Source organism: Pteropus vampyrus, unplaced genomic scaffold (genome assembly GCF_000151845.1).
Source record: "Pteropus vampyrus isolate Shadow unplaced genomic scaffold, Pvam_2.0 Scaffold238, whole genome shotgun sequence".
NCBI classification, from domain to species: Eukaryota; Metazoa; Chordata; class Mammalia; order Chiroptera; family Pteropodidae; genus Pteropus; species Pteropus vampyrus.
This window is the reverse complement of record NW_011889019.1, coordinates 525,220-543,115: the sequence shown is the minus strand read 5'-3', so window position 1 is coordinate 543,115 and position 17,896 is coordinate 525,220. Positions and strand designations below refer to the sequence as shown.

The following is a 17,896-nucleotide window of genomic DNA, read 5'->3' as shown; positions in this document are numbered from 1 at the left end:
CTTTTTCTTCATCTTACCTTTTACCTTGCACTCTTCTAACTGGTTCACCACCCCTGTGTCATTCTCCTTTTCTCCTGGCCACTTATAGATGTACAAAGTCGTGTGAGAAGAGCCTGCATCCAGCACAATCCCATACTGTGGGCAAAACAAACCAATAACTTATCAGCATTATGTGGTTCTTCTCCATATATGGCTTGCAACAGGAAAAAAAAAAAAAGACGAGAAGTTTTCAAAACATGAGGAGAAAGTATTTTAATTCAAGAGGGACACAGGAGGCAAGGGTCGGAGGTGGAGTTGCCCTGATCACAAGACCTATTCGAACACCGACTGCTCCAGCGCAGTGGCTCTCAACGCCGGTTGCGTAGCAGAAATAGCCAGGCCTCAGCCAGGGTGGGGCCCGAGCATCAGTATCATTTAGAAGCTTCTCAGACAATTCTCATGTGCAGCCAAGATTCAGAACCACATGCTGACATGGTTGAGACAATAGAAAGCCATTAAATTAGTAGTTCCCAAACTTGTATGCACATCGAAATCATTAGAATCACCTGGAGAGCTTCAAAGACTACTGATGCCTGTTTCATCCTCCAGATGTGCAACTTTATTGGTCGAGGATGTGGTCCGGGCTTTGGAAGAGAGACATGGAAAATACTAAACTTGCTTGCTTTTTTATTACAAATATAACTATTAATTGTATTCGATATATTTTAAGAGATATGTGCTTTAACTTGACGTTGAGGGGACTCTTAAGAGTAGGGGGAGATGAAAGGAAGAATAAAGGAAGAAAGAATATTGGAGGGGGAGGAAAAAAGCATGAGTAAGAACTAGATGGTCAGAGGAGAACAGGAGAAGAACAAAGTCCACACCTCACATTTCATGAGTATATTAAATGTACCAGGCAGGTGTTTTATGAGGCGTTTTATGAGAATTATCTGACTTAACCCTCAGAACAGTGCTGTAAATTAGGTACTATTTTTATCCCCTCTGCAAAGGTGAGAAACTGAAGTACAAAGAGGTGACATAATTAACTCAAGAGACACAGCTAATAGGTGACAGAGCTTGGATCTGAATTAGAGTCAGACCCATGACCTTATACTCCTTATACAGAGAAAAATAGGAGCAAGGGCTCCTACTTTTAATAAAAGATAACACAGCAATGTATGCAGAGCTTAGGTACACATCCCAGTGAATTTTTGCTCATGCGCATATCCATACAAACCACCACTGAAGTCAAGATACAGAACATTTCCTAGTCCCTAGAAGGCTCAGTCAGTTTCCCACATGGATATCCACTGGCTTGACGTCTATCACCATGGATGAGTTTTGCCTGTTTTTGAACTGCAATAAATAGACTGATGTAGAGTGCCTCCTTTATGCCTTAACTTCTTTCAGCCTACGCTATGTCTCTAAGATGAATTCAAATTCTGTGTATCAGTAGTTTGTCCTTTTTCATTTCTGTAGAGTAATTATATGCATATACTATATTTTTATCTGCTCTACTGTTGATGGACGTTTGGATTGTTTCCCATTTGAGACTATCGGAAATACAGCTGCCAGAACATTCTTGTACATTTCATTGTGTGGACAATGAGCTCTCATTTTTGGGGTGTGTTTATCCAAGGGTAGACTGACAAATGCCCATTTCAATCAATTAATATTCAGTTTTGGTTACATCCCTAGGTATCATCAAGAACAAAAAAATGCCATGATTGAATAACAGGGTCTGTCATGGGATTGTGAGGGGCATGTGTACTTTTTATTTATCATCCCTACACTAGAGAGAAATAAACAGGGAAGCAAAAGAAGAGAAACAGAGGAAGCACTTCCAAAGTGTGAGCCAGCCTCTCTCATCACACTTTGCTGCTCATTGGAGCTGTGGACCTCCAGGTGTGGTCTGCCATTGATAATGCTTAGTTCAGCAGTTGTTTTAACCATCCCCTCGTGTTATCTAAGAACCTAAGACCATCTAGCAAAAAAAAAAAAAAAAAAGGAGACAAGAATGATTCAAGAGATCTCCCTGGACCACTGGGAATAGCTAAAAGTAGAGTCTATCGAGGTGTTGCGTTTTCTCTCTTTCACCACAGACCCAGGAGGATTACTGTGCCCTGAGGATCCTTGACCTCCACTATGTTCTCTGCCTTCTTACAGACAGCAGGGATTCCCCATGATAATTAGCATTATGCCCTTATAAAGAAAGGGCTTGTGTAGTACTTGCTTTGGGCACAGCAGGAAAGCAGGCTGAACAGACTCCTCTGCAGCTAGACTTGCAGTGAGAGGAAACCAAGAATTGGCTTAGGCGGTGACCACTGTTGACTGACAGGATCCTGACTGAGGTCTGAGGCCTTTGGATCCATGAGAAATCTCCTGGGGTAGAGAAAGAGGCTCAGGGTTTACGCCAGACAAAATTCTGTTGTTCTCTAGCAGGGCCCCTGAATTCTTCCCACCAGAAAATGTTCCAACCACAGCAGCGTATGATAAAATTTAGCAAGGCAGTAACAGCAAGCAGCCTTTATCTGGAACCATTTAGTCTAACTTTGTTGACATGAAAATCATTCTTCCAGTAAAACAAAGGAACCAGCCTTGCTTCTATCATGCTGTTTCTCCAAGGCCTTACACAGTGAGGTGGTTGAGAAATGATAGCTTTTACTACATTTCGTTTGGCAAGTGTGTGAGAAGAGGGTGATAGAGAGCCCTTTAGCACAGGCATTGAGGATATTTGCCTTGTGTATATAGCAGACTTTTGGAATGCTAGCTAACCTGCTGAATTGCGCCAACTGTTTTTATTTTCTAAAATGGTTTGCAGAATAAAAACAAAAACAAAAACAAAAACTGACCTTGCTTGCTGCTTGAGGAACAGATAAATCTCGATTGTCTGAAAATTTTCAGTTCGAGCATTTTAGGAGTTTGCCTCTCATTGTTACGAAACTGTCATCATAGTCATTCATTTTTCATAGCTGGCCCATTTTAGAGCTAGAAGTTCATTTCAACTAATCTTGTTTTTATGGGATGAGAAACCGTGTCCAGAACTATTCAAGGACTCGCCTAATAGGAGTGGCTAATTCCTGCCTTAGCAGATCCGTCGAGAGCCCGGGGAGCCACCACCTTTTGCTCTCTGTCACCACACCAGCATTTTCCAAACCATGTTCCAGCAAGCACTAATCCTGCAAGGATCTGAGCAAATAACCCTTCCCAGAAGTTTGGGGAATGCTGTGTGCTGTCTCCCCTTCCTGATCTCATGAACCTGCGAGGCAGGGAATGCTTCAGGGAAGTCTGACAGTAGAGAAACCCACTGAACCTTGTTTGAGCCAGCATGTCCTAGACTCAGTGACAACAGAATTGTTTTAAATTCTACCTTACAGAAATGCTTTGCCTTGCCATGCTGTCGCCCTTACCCAGTGTTTCTCGGTAGCTCATATTTAAAACATTTCTAAGAGCTCCCATGAGTATGCCCTGTACATTAAAGAAGAATCAAAACTTTGTGTGGTGGAGAGCTGACATTTCCTTAATATTATTATTTCAATATTACTTTCTACTTTAAGAGTACATAAAGTTTATTAAATAGCATCTAGAAAATGAAAGGAAAAGACAAAAGGACATTTAAGATGCCACCAGCTAGACATCACTGTTATTTTTATTTATTTCCTTCTAGGCTTTTTTAAAATGTGTGGTGACTTTTATACAGCTGTAATCTTACTCTGCAGACAACTCTGTCCTAAGCTAGTTTTTGATCAGGCACATAATTTTAACGATCATAACTGATCTTCACGAGACATGCTGAGTGAACAGAAGCAGTGGTCTAGAATGAAGTGTTGAAATGACTTTGCTTGGTTCATGCACTGTAGGGGCCTTGGTCAGGACCTAGACATGTGGGTGGCAACAGATCCTGAGCTCACAGGGACAGAGGCCATGTGGAGGCCCAGCAGACCTCTCCTTGGGATGGAAATGACTTTACCTGTGCAAATGTCATAGGCCCAGGCTTCTGGGTAAGTCTCCCTAGATGTGGAAAGAAAGAGAAAACTGGAGCATCAGTTGACCTACTTCTATTCCTGGCTCTGCAGAAGTGGGATGTTTAACCCTCTCCACTGCGTCTGCTCATTCTGAAAATGCCCACTTTCACAATGGCCTGCTCGCAGTTCCTCATGGGCCATGCAGCTTCCCTTCCAGGGCCTTTGCCCAGAAAGCCCTTTACCTGAACTCCCAGACTTCTCTGACCTTCTTAGATAAGATTCTACGCTCCTAATCCATGTCTCAGAGTGCCTGCAGTTTTCCTGTAAAGACAGAATTTGCCGCAATGTGTAATTACATATTTATGTGGCTATTTGATTGTTTGCATTTCCTATTGGACTGAAAGCTATGTTAGGGTAGGCCTGTTTTGCTTACCAAGGTATACGCAGCATTCACCATGGTATATTCGATATGTTAGGCACAAAGAAGGAATTCAACACAAAATTGTTGAATCGAATGAATGAGGGTGCTTAGAACTATATGACTCTTAAACTTCTTCCAGTCCCAAAAAGATATTAATATTCACAGCCTAATATACAGTGGTGCTATTGGGGTTGAGGTCTGTCACCACCACCACTACCTCACCCCTCCCTGCCCCGGAAAAACCCATAAGCCAGGTAACACAGACAACAGTGTGATAATTAACTTCTCTTGGTCCCTTCAGAGACATTGGTTCTTCAGAATCTTTCTTAAAAGTTCCTGTAGCTTTAACAGTTACTTCAGCAACCTCATCAATCTGTCTCAGTGAGTCTTTTTGAATAAACAAAGCTTATCCTTTTGAATGTGACTCGAGTACTCTATAAACAAATCAGGTCTCCATTAGCTACAGCGATGCTGGCAGGGCCTATAAACCATTAGAGACCATTTTCTTCCTTTCTTTTTTCTTTAATTGGAGTTGCTAGACCTTCAACACAAACCACAATTTTGTTTCTTTTTATTTTCTTTAATTGTAGTAAAATACGCAGAGCATAAAATTTACCATTTTAAGTGTATTTAGTACATTCATATTGTTGTGAAACTATCACCATCATCTATCTCCAGGTGCTGTTTTTTAAACAAAATGTTAAAATCCAGTGGGGCAAAAATAATATAGCTATTTTCCAGTAGAGCTTGAAAATTGGAGCAAATGCTTCCAAAATTTCCATAAAAAGATAAAATCACAAATGCTTATCTAAGAATAGTACTTTAGTTCTTGGTGAAACAAGCAGGTGCATGGGGACTGGCCACTACTCTTTTAGCAGCAGTTGGAAATTCTGGGAGCACCAGTTCCGTGACTATCACACACTAACAGTTAAGGGTCTTGCCTCACTCTCATCTCCCTCGAAGCAGTGTTGATAGCTGGTCTCCACTGATGGCTTCTGATATGGTGGGCACTCTGATAAGTGAGTCACTGGTACCATTCCATTTATCCTCACAACCATCCACAAAGTAGGTACTGTCTTCACTTTACACACAAAGAAACTGAGGTATAAAGAGAGGAATTTACTCGCCCAAAATCTCATCGCTAGAAAGTAGCAGATCTAGGATAAAAATCAAAGCCACCTGGTCCCTGAGCCCCCACTCCATAGAAGTGAGCACCTTTCAATGAAGGCGTGTGGTTTGGTATTGGGTCAGTCTGGAACCTTTTGAGAGAACCCTATGAGGCTCTGTGTGTGCCAGAATATGGAATATTCATGCTACAAGGAATATCTGACAACTCTCTGTGATGAGCACGCAATTAAGGAAGTGGTGAACCAAGCAGACCTCAAAGCTACCTCCCCACCCACATTCACCAGAACAAAGGCACTTTCTCAAGGGACACTTTGATACAGCACTTTTTATACAGATTCTTCATTAAGGTCTATGTTTTTTAAAGTGGTCATTGCATATCTACAGGGCAATGTGGTTCCCGGGGCAATGTGGTATGAGAATGCCCCAGGATGCCATTAAAAGTGTTGATTCCCAGGCTCTGCGACCTGGAGGTTGAAACTGAGTAGGCTCTGGGGATGAAAATGGGGAACCAGGACCTTTAAGGGATCTGAGACAGGGGCCTGCCTCCTACACTGACAAACCCTGCTATCGGCTTGGTCTTCACATGCTCTTTACATCCAAGGAGGGAGCGGTTTTGCCTGTTCAAGATGCTCACTCTATTCACTGAGTCAGCAAACCTCTAAGGGGCAACCAATCACCCAAATCAGAGGCTGTGCTGGTTGTAATATAACATTTATTTTGTGATTATTTGATTAATTATTATCTCTTCCACTAGACTATAAGTTCCATGTGGGTATGGACTTTGCCAGTCTTGTTCACTGCCTAAAATAAAGTAGATGGTCAATGACCATTTGTTAAATGAATGAATTGAGTGAATGAATAATAAAATATATGCAAAGACAAATGAAACCAGTCCCTGTCTTCAATATGCTTACAACCTAAGTAGTTGGGCAGTAAACACATCAGTACAATAAAGAGTTCTTGTGTTTTGCCAGATGAGCCCCAGGCATGAGGCCACCATCTCCCCAGCAAAGCCGAACCCAAACTGGCTCAAGTAAGAAGATGACAAGACGAGATCATCAGGATTGGAGAGCTGACCTGAGCAGGGCTAGAAAAGGGCAAGTCAGATGGGAAGAAGAAGAGAAAAAACAAGAGGCACTCTGTCACCATGCAGACAGGCGGCAAAGGTGGTAACACATGAATTATCAATCACTGAGTGTCCACAGTGGGCCAGGACACCTGCTTTGTACTTCACATTTACATTTACTTTATCTCACTTAATAAGTAATCTGTGAGATATCAATTATCAGCTCCATCTCACAACTGGAGAAACCGAGACTCAAAGAGGTTAAGTCCTGTGACTATAAGAGCAGAGCTGGGGTTCAAACCCAGGCAGTGCGAGTCCATGGCCAGCGTTGTGTCACACTCTGAGCAGGCAGAATACTTTTATCTGCAAGTGGACAGGAATGAAGGATCCAAGGAAGTGAGTAGAGAGACAGCTGGAAGATTTCCACGTATGAAGTTTTTCCAGAAGAGGCTTTGACTGCCACCCTCTTTAAGCAGAAGCATACAGAGTTTGTTCTCAACATTGCTGTCCCAAGATGCTCCATCTTGATCTTAAATGTCCTCTAAGGAATCTGATCACTAAAGGCTGGTCAGCCTAGGTGTCTCTCACATTATCACCTCACTCCAGACAGTGCCTTAATTTCAGCCTCACCTGTCTTCTCCAGACCATGGCAGAAGCACCCTAAATAGTCTCTCTTCCTCCTCTAATCTGCTCTCTGGCCAAGAGGAATCTTGGGAACTCAAATCTGGGTACCTCCCCTGCTGTTTGAAACCTTCAGAGCAGTGGTTTGCAATCATGACTGCTCATTAGAATCACCTGGGAAGCTTTTAAAACACACGCTCATGCCTGGCTTCACTCCCAAAGATTCTGATTTAATTGACCTGGGGCAAGGCCCAGACATGAGTACTTTTTAAAAGTTGCCTCAGTGCTCGTAATGTGGATTCAACATTGAGCACTACTGCAGTTTAATAGATGATATGCCCACTCCTGAGCCAGGCATACTGAGTCAAACTTGAGTCTCCTCTGCCACCATTCCTTTCTGCCCCCCTATTCAATATTCTAGCCATACTAGACTGCTGGTGATTCCACAGGGATTGCTTGCTATTTTAAGCTGCTCTTCTTCAACACATGGTATGGCCTTTGTCTGAAAGGCATCCTACCTCACTTTCTGGCAAACTCCTTAGTGTTCTTTATCCATTGGCCCCAAGGTCATCTCCTCCATGATATCTTCATGTGACTAGGTGCAATTGGCGGCTCCTTTCTCTGGGCTTCCATAGTACTGTGTATCTATCTCTGAATTGACATGTCTCTATTTTATTGAAACTATCTGTACAAATGACTCTTTCCCCCACAAAAAAAGCAATAGATGCAATGATGCTTTAGATACCTCTGTGGTCACTTCACATCTTCTTGGCCAACTTTTTTACTCCAGCTCCAGCCATGCCTTCTCATCTCTCTATTTCTGCCCAAGGTCTTCTCTCCTGCTGCCTAATAAGTAACCTGTGGTACCCACATACATGTGCAAACCCAGAAGTACCAGTGAGTTGACATCCAATGGGGCAACCCTTAACCAACAGGGAGAAGAACCAGGGAATAAATCCCCAGGGCAGATAATTCTGAAATGCTTTCTCCACAGCTTTTCAGAGGGTCCTGGTGGGATCAAGCTTCAGGTGCCCAATGTGGTAATCTGCTTATAACACTCTCTTGGGGTGGCTTTCCCTCTTGCCCTGTTTCCTTGGGATCACTTCCCAATATAAACATTCTGCATTCAATTCCTATTATTAGGATGTGTTGTTTGGAAAAACTAAAACAAATGGAAAGAACATTAATCTTTGAGTCAGAAAACTGCATTCAGATCCTAGCCCCACTTCCACCTTGGGCAAGAGAACTCCAAAGGCCCTCATTTTGTCATGTATAAAATGAGAATAATCTTTCATTCTTCACAGCACTGTGTATGGAAATGATTCATAAACTGCAAAGCACTATAAAAAAAAAACAATGTTATCACTATGCTTTAGAAGGAATTTCTTTACTAGTCAACCTCTAATGTGACAGAATTCTTCCGGTCCTTGCCCTGTTCTTTTCTTACTTTTTACCCGCTTCCTATGATCTCATCCATTTCTAAGGCTTCAATACATCAGTGAAGTCTAGGCTTGTGCTGTCCAATAAGGTAGTCACTAACCATATGTGGCTACTGAGCACCCGACATGTGACTAGTCTAAATTGAGGTGTGCTTTAAGTGAAAAATCATACTGGAATTTAAGATAGTATGAAAAAAGGAAGTCAGACATCCCATTAATTCTTTATTTTGATGAAACGTTGAAATAATAATATTTGGATGTATCGGATTACATAAAATATATTACTAAAATTAATTTCACCACTTCTACTTTTTAAAAATGTGGCTCCTAGAAAAATTAAAATGTGGCTTGCAATATTTCTGTTGAGCAATGTGAGGTCCAGATCTGCATATCCAACTGCTTCTTTGACATTTCCCCTTGAATGTTCGATACCTCAAAAATGAAATCTTACCATTTGTGACAACATGGATGGACCTAGAGAGTATTATGCTAAGTGAAATAAGTCGGATACCCTATGATATCGCTTATATGTGGAATCTGAAAAACAAAATAAATGAACAAACAAAACAGAAATAGACTCATGGATACAGAGAACAAACTGATGGTTGCCAGATTGGAGGGGTGTTGGGGGGGCTGGGTGAAAATGATGAAGGGATTAAGTAGTACAAATTGGTAGTTACAAAATAGTCACAGGGATGTGAAGTACAGCATAAGGAATAGTCGATATTGTAATAACTGTGTAATGCGAGGTGGGTACTAGATTAATTGGGGGGATCACTTTGTAAATTATACAAATGTCTAACCACTAGACTGTCCACCCGAAAGTAATATAAAATAATATTGAGTGTCAACTGTAATTTAAAAATAAAAAATTAAATTAAATGGAAAAAAAAAAGATGACAACTGCGAATGAGAGGAGGTCATCTATGACAAGTATTCAGTGGGAACACAGAGCTCAAGTCTGTCATGAATTTTGCTTCCTAGGCAGTCCCCTTCTCCGATGATGCAATAATGAACATGTAAAAAGGTCAAATCAAGAAGGCAATCATGTATATTTGGAACTGGTAAACAAATAGCAGAACTGAGATGTCATGAGGCTTCGACTGAGTGAAGTTTTGCCAAGAGAGCTGACATCGCTCGACATTAAAAGGCAAGAGACCATTGACAATGAAATAGTATCAGCCTTCCGTGCTGACAATGGGGCTGCTGTGCGCAGCCCCAGTGAGCTGAACTTGTGTGGCAAACAGATGCCAACGTAACATCTAGGCCTCCTCTACCCAACAAGTGATTTGAGTGGGTGGCAAAAAGTTTCAGCAGCCTGGCATATGTATGCATTTGTATTTCCGGGCTGTGTTCTTTAATATTTTGGAGATGAGAAACGAGTCTTCTCCACAATCTTTAATTTCCAAAGTGCTTTATACAGAGCTTTCCAATAAATTTTATAATTTTGGCGATAGTGATAATAATGGAGTAAGAAGAACAAAGAGTACAGTGTTGTGACACATGCACAGTGAAACGAGTAAGTAGAGATAGCACTAGAGAGTAGAATATCAGCACAGTATAACACAGATCTGGATGTGGTGAATAAAGTCTTTGTTTCTATTATTTATTGAATTAATTTGCTGAACAATCATGAGGACAATTATCTTGCCACCATTAATTGACTCAAGGCATTCCCTCTTCCAGAACGAGCATCCATTTCCATTTTACTCTTCTAGCCCAATAGATATTGACTTTCTCCTGGGCTGCCAGAACCTCAACTCCTCCTGTATGCTCTGATCTACCATAACCTCCCTTTCCACCCACCCGCCCCCCGCCACACACACACAGAGTTACCTTCATATTTTCCGGCAATGGTTTGTTCTGGGTCAGCCCCACAGCTATCAAAGCAATCACAGCTATTATAGAGGAGAAGCCAAGGATGATCAGTATATTTTTGGAACAAAATCTCCTGAGTTTGGAATCTAAAACCAAAAGCAGAAGACAAAATATCAATAAGAAATCAATAAATATTTTCTTCCCCTTTCTGTATGGTCTAGTGTTAGCTATCTGGAGACATTAAAGATAAAAGTTAATTTTTACCCATGAGGCACTTGCAAAGTAATCAGGAAATAATTCAAGAACAAAAGGATTTCTTCTTGTGATAAAAGCCAAGACTGAGTTAATGGCTGTCATAAGGAGAATGGGCAGAATTAGATCAGTGATCAGAAATGAAGTGAGAGGGAAGAACCCCAAATTGGTAGTTTCTTTTAATAGGTCATGTAGGTGTATGAAGGTACAAGTAATAAATAACAAAAATCAAGGACAGCCCTCTTCATTTTTTTTTGAAATCTACCACAAAATATTTAAGATGTGAAAAAGTATTCAGAATATATCATACAACATCAAAGGCCTACAACTCCCTGACACTTCCTGGCTCGACACACCTTTTGCAATTCAACCGCACTTACATGATAATTGGTAACAGTGTAAAGGCTGTGGGATTTTGAATATTTCATCATTCACATTATCTAAACTATTCTGTTCATAGTTTCACCTTATTGTGTTACATAAAAAAGCTCCAGGAGAATTACATAAAAAACAAAAGTTACTTTGATGAGCATAAATAGAGCATATAGTGCAGGTGAACAGGAAATGGAATGGTTGCCCCATTCCCTGACTCACACTCCTCTTCTCCCAACTTCCCAAACGTTTTTTATTATGCTTTGGGGAAGAAGGATAGGATAAAGTGATAAAGACACATGTGGGAATGAGATGGGTTCTCCAGAATAGATTTCACTTCTCTAAGGACAGGGCATGGGATTAAAACAGCTGACTGTGGAGCCTGAGCCGCCTCTTCCTGGCCCCTTCCTGGTCAGCAGCAGCAGCTGTACACGGAAGTGGGAGCTCCTCCTCATGCTCTTGAGCAGAAGCTCGGAATTCAACCAAAGGACTGTAACTCACAGGTCTCCAGTCCACTTCAACCTCTAGACTCTTGAACCAGTCTTTATCCATCAGCTCAAACAGTATAACACTTAGGGGAAAACGTTTTAGCGACACCATTATCTACTGCTTCCAAACAGGAACAACAGATGAAGTATACAGCGCTTCTCACCTTCTCCATTCCCAAAAGAACCTCAGTTTTGTTCAAATGCCTGCCACTCCTCCAAGCAGCCACATACCTCATGGGAAAAGGACACAACGCCCTATTCGGCAACAGGCCTGATTATTCTACACAGTCTCATTCCCTCACTAGTGATCGGTTCAACAAAGGGTATGTACCACAAACTGGCTCATGAGACCCTGGAGGAAGTCTGCTGAAGCAAGTCTAGGAAAAGAAAGGAAATATTTCTCTTCTCTGTCAGACATTGTTCTGCCTGGATGGGATGACGTCAAATGATGGCAGAGCAGAGATGGAGAGAATTCGAGTCCTTGATGGCATTTTGAGCTGCTAAAACAACGAAGCCTGATCCAGTGCTCCCATAAAACTTATGCTTTGACCCAATTAGAGTCAGGATTTTAATACCTTGAAGTGAAAACATCCTGATACAACTGGTATAGCAGAAATGTCTTCTTTGATGCCAGAGCTCTGGAATCCGGAAAAGAGCTTCCTACATACTACCTACCTCAGTTCTCAAAGTTGTGATGTTGACAAACACAGCTCATAACAAGCACATGCTTTGGATGAACAATTACAATACCCAAGGGCAGCACACAGCAGCAGTATTTCTAATACAATGAAATTTTGAATGTTTTACTCTCTCCAGCTGTTCGAAAAGTTCTACCTATTTAGTTCTTTTGTTTTCATAAGCGTGACAATTTTGCTGTCTCATTTTCCTCCCACATCTATCCAGGCACTAATCTTAGCATCCAATGAAAAAGACCAACAAGGTCACTGCTCTTGGAGTTTACATTCTAGTTGGGGAGAGAAATAAACCAGGAAAGTAGTACATAAATAAGTGACTTCACGTCTTGGTAAGTGCTAAGGAGAAATTAAAACCAAGAAATGTTATAGAGTGACCTGTAGCAGAGGAAGGATGAGGGGATCCAATTAAGGGTCTGGAAAGCCTCTCTGAGAAGGTGACATTTGAGCTGAGACCTGGATGATGAGAAAACTCTAGCTATGAGAAGGAGTAAGAACATTCCAGGAAAAGGGAACAGCAACTGCAGATGCCCTGAGGTGGAATATAGCTGAGTGTAACTGTTTCTTCCTTTTCCTAATGAAAATATTTACTAATTCATTATTATGCTTGGACAGTTGAAAGTATACTTTTCTACATTTGCCCAGCTTTTGCAATGGTATCCAAATTATTAGAATATATTCAAGCCTTTCATCATACTCTTCTTATTAAAGAAATTATAAGAATTTAGATCAGAGAGAAAGTTTAGGAATTTTTCATATACAATTTTCAAAAGTTTATTAACAAAAATATAATGGCTGTTTGTTTTCTTGTAACCAACTAGATTATCCAGAGAGGAGTAATTAAAATACTATGCTTTCAATGTTCATAGCAGCATTAGGCACAGTGGCCAGGACACGGAAGCAACCGAAGTGTCCTACAATAGATGATTGGATAAAGAAGCTGGGTACATATATGCAATGGAATATTACTCAGCCATAAGAAGAGATGAAATACTGCCATTTGCGACAACATGGATGGACCTCGAGATAATTATGCTAAGCAAAATAAACCAGACAGAAAAAGTTGAAAATCACATGATATCACTTATATGTGGGATATAAACCTAAAAGCAACAAAGGAACAGGACAAGCAAACAGAGACTCATGGACATGGACTGTAGACTAGTGGTTACCGAAGGGCAGGGGGTGGTGGAGGAGGGGAGAGGTAGACGGTAAAGGGGGAGGGAGAGGGTGAAGTGGGTAAAGGGGATCAAATATACGGTAGCTGAAGGAAACGACTCTGGGTGGTAAACACACAATAGAATATACAGATGTCAAATTATAATGTACACCTGAAAATTATATAATTGTATTAACCAATGTTACCCCAATAAACTTAATTTTTCAAAAGTTAAAAAAAATACTATGCTTTTATGGACTATGACAGGTAGTTTTTAAAAAGCCCTTATCACATGCAGGAAGCCAGACTCTTCTTAAGAAGTGATACTAGACATGGGAGTCCAAGTGGACTTATCCAGGACGTGCTCATAAAAAGGGAACCAATGAAATACTGGCTCCTCTCCTTGGGCCCCCAGAGCTCTTTCAGATGCCATGACTGCTACAGTTAAGTTCTATTATGGAAAATTTACAATGACTATCTTTCCCCCAAAAGCCCTTCATTCTCCTTGCATATCACAGGAATGTGGTTTCTATCATACAATGTAAAACAATTTCAAGAAATATTTTTACCAAAAATATCTAATGGCAAAGTGCTGTGTTTTCCTTTGAATTGTCTCACTATATGGAGAATTCAGGACTACTGTTTCCTTCCCTTTTTTTTCCTTTTCACATGAAAAGCGAAAAGGCTATTCTGTTTAAAGTGAGAGAGCCAGGTAAAGACTTCAGCTCTTCATCTGATAGAGAAACAAAACTGAAAGAAACTCAAGCTTTGAGAAAACACAGACTGATTTCAAGGCAATTAGCTATGTCAGAGGCAAAAAAAAATTTTTTTTTTAAGATTCTTTTTGATTCTTACGGACACAGCCATCATGACACCCTATTAAAGTGAAGTTAGCATCTTATTAAATATCAAAATTATTTAATTTTATCCTTAGTCAGAATTCTGCTATGCAGAGAAATCCCAGCATCTCAGCTTCATGATACCAAATATCTTTAAAAATTTTACTCCATTAATAAAAATATCTAGGATGTTGGCAGATGTGGTGGTTTTCAGACAAAAACATAAGTTTTGCTCTGCAGATCCAGTGTGACTCACTAGGATTCAAATCCTTTCCAATCTCTGATGGGTCACATCTGGACTAAGCTTGGCTTGTCACATACAGAACAAAACAGCAAACATGGACAAAGCACTGGCGAATGAACAGTGGAGCGCTGTGGTCCTTCCTGTGTTTACACAGCCCAGTGATAGAACAATCACTGAAGCTTAATGGACTGGTCTTAATCTGGTTGTGCCACGACTGGGGTTCGCAAAGTCTCCCTGCCATCTCTTTTCCTCTTCATCAGGAAGTTCTTGGTGACGCATATCTAAATTGTTCTCACACTCAGGTCCTTTCTCTGTTGCTTCAGGTCCAGATGCCTCAGACCCCTACTTCTTCTATGATGATATCTGCCCCCCTGTTCCAGTCACCCTGCCTCTTCTACAACAGCCCTTTCTGGTATCTTTCACCCTTTCTAATTCCCTTCTCTAGCAGAATCTATCTTTCATGTGGCTATAGAAATCCTCCATAATTGACACTCCCAGAGCTCTTTCTGATCAAGAATCTAAGGTAGCTTCCTGCGGCCAGATGAAAGCCACTCTGGTCTACCTGGACCTTGCAGCCCTTCAGAAATTGAAGCCTTTCCTGTCTCACCATTCCAACAAGCAGATCTTGAGTCCAAGATCATAATGCTTGACACTGTGATCACTAGAATAAATTCCCTTTTTCCTACCTTGTTCCTGGGGAATTTCTGAGAGTTCCTCCACCTGGAATTACATTCCCCTCTTTCTCCATCAAGCCTTTTTCCTTATCTCCTCAAAAATCAAGCACAAGAGGAGGCTATGCTTCAAAGCTCAATTGTTCCAGTAGTCCCATTTCAGTTTGTGGGTACTATATTTTTTGTTGGAGAGGTGCTGTGCTTCGTTCATTCTTTAAATTAGTCATTCAACAATTATTTATTGAATGTATTATATTATGCATTAGACCTGTCCTAGGCTCTGAGCTACAGCAGTGAACAAAACCATCCTCATGGTGCTATATTCTAGTTGGTAGGAAAAGACAATGAACGAAATAAATAACATTTATAGTATGTTACATAATTATAAGTGCTAAGGAGGGGAAAAAAGGAAAAGTGAAGAAGGATAAGGTGATTAGGAAAGGCCTTTCTGAGATGGTGGTATTGAGTAAGAGTCAAGGGAATAAAGAGAAAGCATGCATATTTCTAGGGCAAGAGCATTTAAGGTAACCAGAACTGCATATGCAAAGGCCCTGAGTTGGGACAGTACCTGGCCAGGAGGCCAGTGTGACTGGAAGAGTGATGAGGGAGAGAGTAGTGAAAGATTGGCAGGGTGGCAACTGGGTCACCTTGCAGGTTCCAGTGAGAGCTTGCCCTTACTCTAAGTGATCTGACTTATTTCTAGTCATCTGTATAGTCTATGCACACAGCACTAGAGAAGCAAACGAGGAACCATCAGGGCCTTTGAAGTCCCTGGACAGGGAGGTCATGCCTTTTAGACAGCACACCCCTGCCTCTTGTGATGAGGTACTGAAGCTACCCCAATGTGATCAGGTCATAAGACACCCACACAGCCAAGTCTGGAGACAGCCTAACTCTGTTGAAGTGGAGCTTGTGCCAAGACCAGGGCTAAGAAGATGTATTAAGGAGGAGTAAATACCATCGTATGGAAGGTCTTCATACCTCCTGGTAGGTCATGACTAGAGAAATGTGACTGAGAGGATATCATCATGATGGGTTGCCAAGCCAACAGTCACCAGGATCTATCAGCAGAAAGCCAAACTTTTCAGGCTTCTGAGGAGTGGCTCACGCAAAAGCAGAGTCCAGACAAGCTCGCCTTTGCTCAGTCTCTCTAAGCCTCCATTTCCTCATGTGCAAAATGGGAATCATAATAGTATCTACTTCATAGGGTTGCTAAGTAAGATTCAATGAGTTAACAATACATAACAGCCTACACATAGCCCTTACTGTAAAGTGCTCTTAGCCAGAAGTCCAGAATCAAGGTGTCAACAAGGCCAAAGGCTGTGGAGAAGATTCCTTTCTTGCCTCTTCCGGCTTCTGGTGGCTCCTGGAGTTCCTTGTCTTATGGCTGCTTCACTTCAACCTCTGCCTCTATCTGAAAATGGCCTTTTCTCTCTCCTTTGACGTATCAGGACACCAGTCATTGGATTTAGGGCCCACCTTAAATCCAGAATGATCTCAGCTCAAGATCCTTAATTGCATTCACAAAGACCCTACTTTTAAATAAGGTCACAATTATAGGTACTATTATCTGATGATGATTATTGTCACTTTACAGATGAGGAAACTGAGTCACAGAGAGAATAAATAAATTGCCCAAAGTTACACCGATGTAAATATTGGAACCAAGAATTAAACACAGGCATTCTGGGTCCACAGACTAGGCTTTTAGCCACCATCCTACCCTATACCATATGACTGAGGTTTAGTACAGTGCCTGGCATATGGTACTAGTGCTGTCTGTGGAAGCCAATCCTGTCATTCAAAAATGAAAAGTGACTGACTTTGATGGTTTGGCTGAAGGGATTGTCTGGACTGTTGTCACTGATGACATCAGACAGTGTTGTACCTTTTAAAATACAGTCTTTAGTCCCTGATAGTCAGAAGCTCCCAGCCAAGTGGCAGAGGTTGAGATTGTGATTCTCGGGGAGGTTAATGAACTTGCTCAAAGTCATAACTCTTGTGAACTGCAGAGTAAGGATTTGACCCAAGTGTCTCAGCTCCACTCCACTGCCACAACCATGGCCCTGCATTAGAGACGTGTAGAAATCACTCAGCTTCATTCTTTCTCAGTTTGCCCCATACAAAAGAACTCACCCAAAGTTCTATTCAAATGGAAAGATCTTATTCTATTTCACACACCCCCCCCCCTCCACATTTTCACAATTAATAAATCCAGAGTCAAGTTTGAGGACAAAGCAGTTTAATTTGGTGGGGTTTTTCTTGCCTGTTTTGAAGTCAGGGAAGTCATTTCAATATCAATAATTACACAAATGCTAAAAATGAATGTCAACACCTCAGTGATGACCAGTTGGTTAGAGGGAAAAAGGCAAAGGAAAAGGAGGGAAAACAGGATGGACACAGGCAAGACAGGGAATAAGAGGGAAAGAGAGAGGTGTATGTGGGGGTGGGGGGGATGAAAGAGAGGTAGAGACACAAGTAATTGCATAAATAACTGCATGTCCTATTCCACTGATCTCTTGAACCACAGACTTCAGAAGAAGTTATTTGCTTTTATTTATGGTCTTTTATTTCCACTTTTTGAAATGGTAATTAGCTGGTTATGCTCAGAGTTTACAGCTCTAGAGTGAATAGAGGAGTGCATTTATCTTAAACTAGTCTGGCTGATCCTCAGTGGATGCCTCAGAATCTCAGCTTTGGGTAGGAAGAGCCCATCTAGTGACTCCCAGGCAGTAGGAATAG

General features: G+C 41.3%; 1 protein-coding gene across 3 annotated transcripts in view; it reads right to left on the bottom strand.

Moving 5' to 3' along the window:
• ENTPD1 (ectonucleoside triphosphate diphosphohydrolase 1) overlaps positions 1-17,896 on the bottom strand; it is a 78,489-nt gene that overhangs the window by 18,783 nt on the left and 41,810 nt on the right. For all 3 annotated transcript variants that reach the window (XM_011373968.2, XM_011373969.2, XM_023519817.1), the window contains exons 2-3: positions 10,456-10,583; positions 18-135 (exon numbers count right to left, since the gene is read on the bottom strand). In XM_011373968.2, coding sequence (XP_011372270.1) covers positions 18-135; positions 10,456-10,583 — 246 coding nt within the window. The remainder of the gene's footprint in view (positions 1-17; positions 136-10,455; positions 10,584-17,896) is intronic.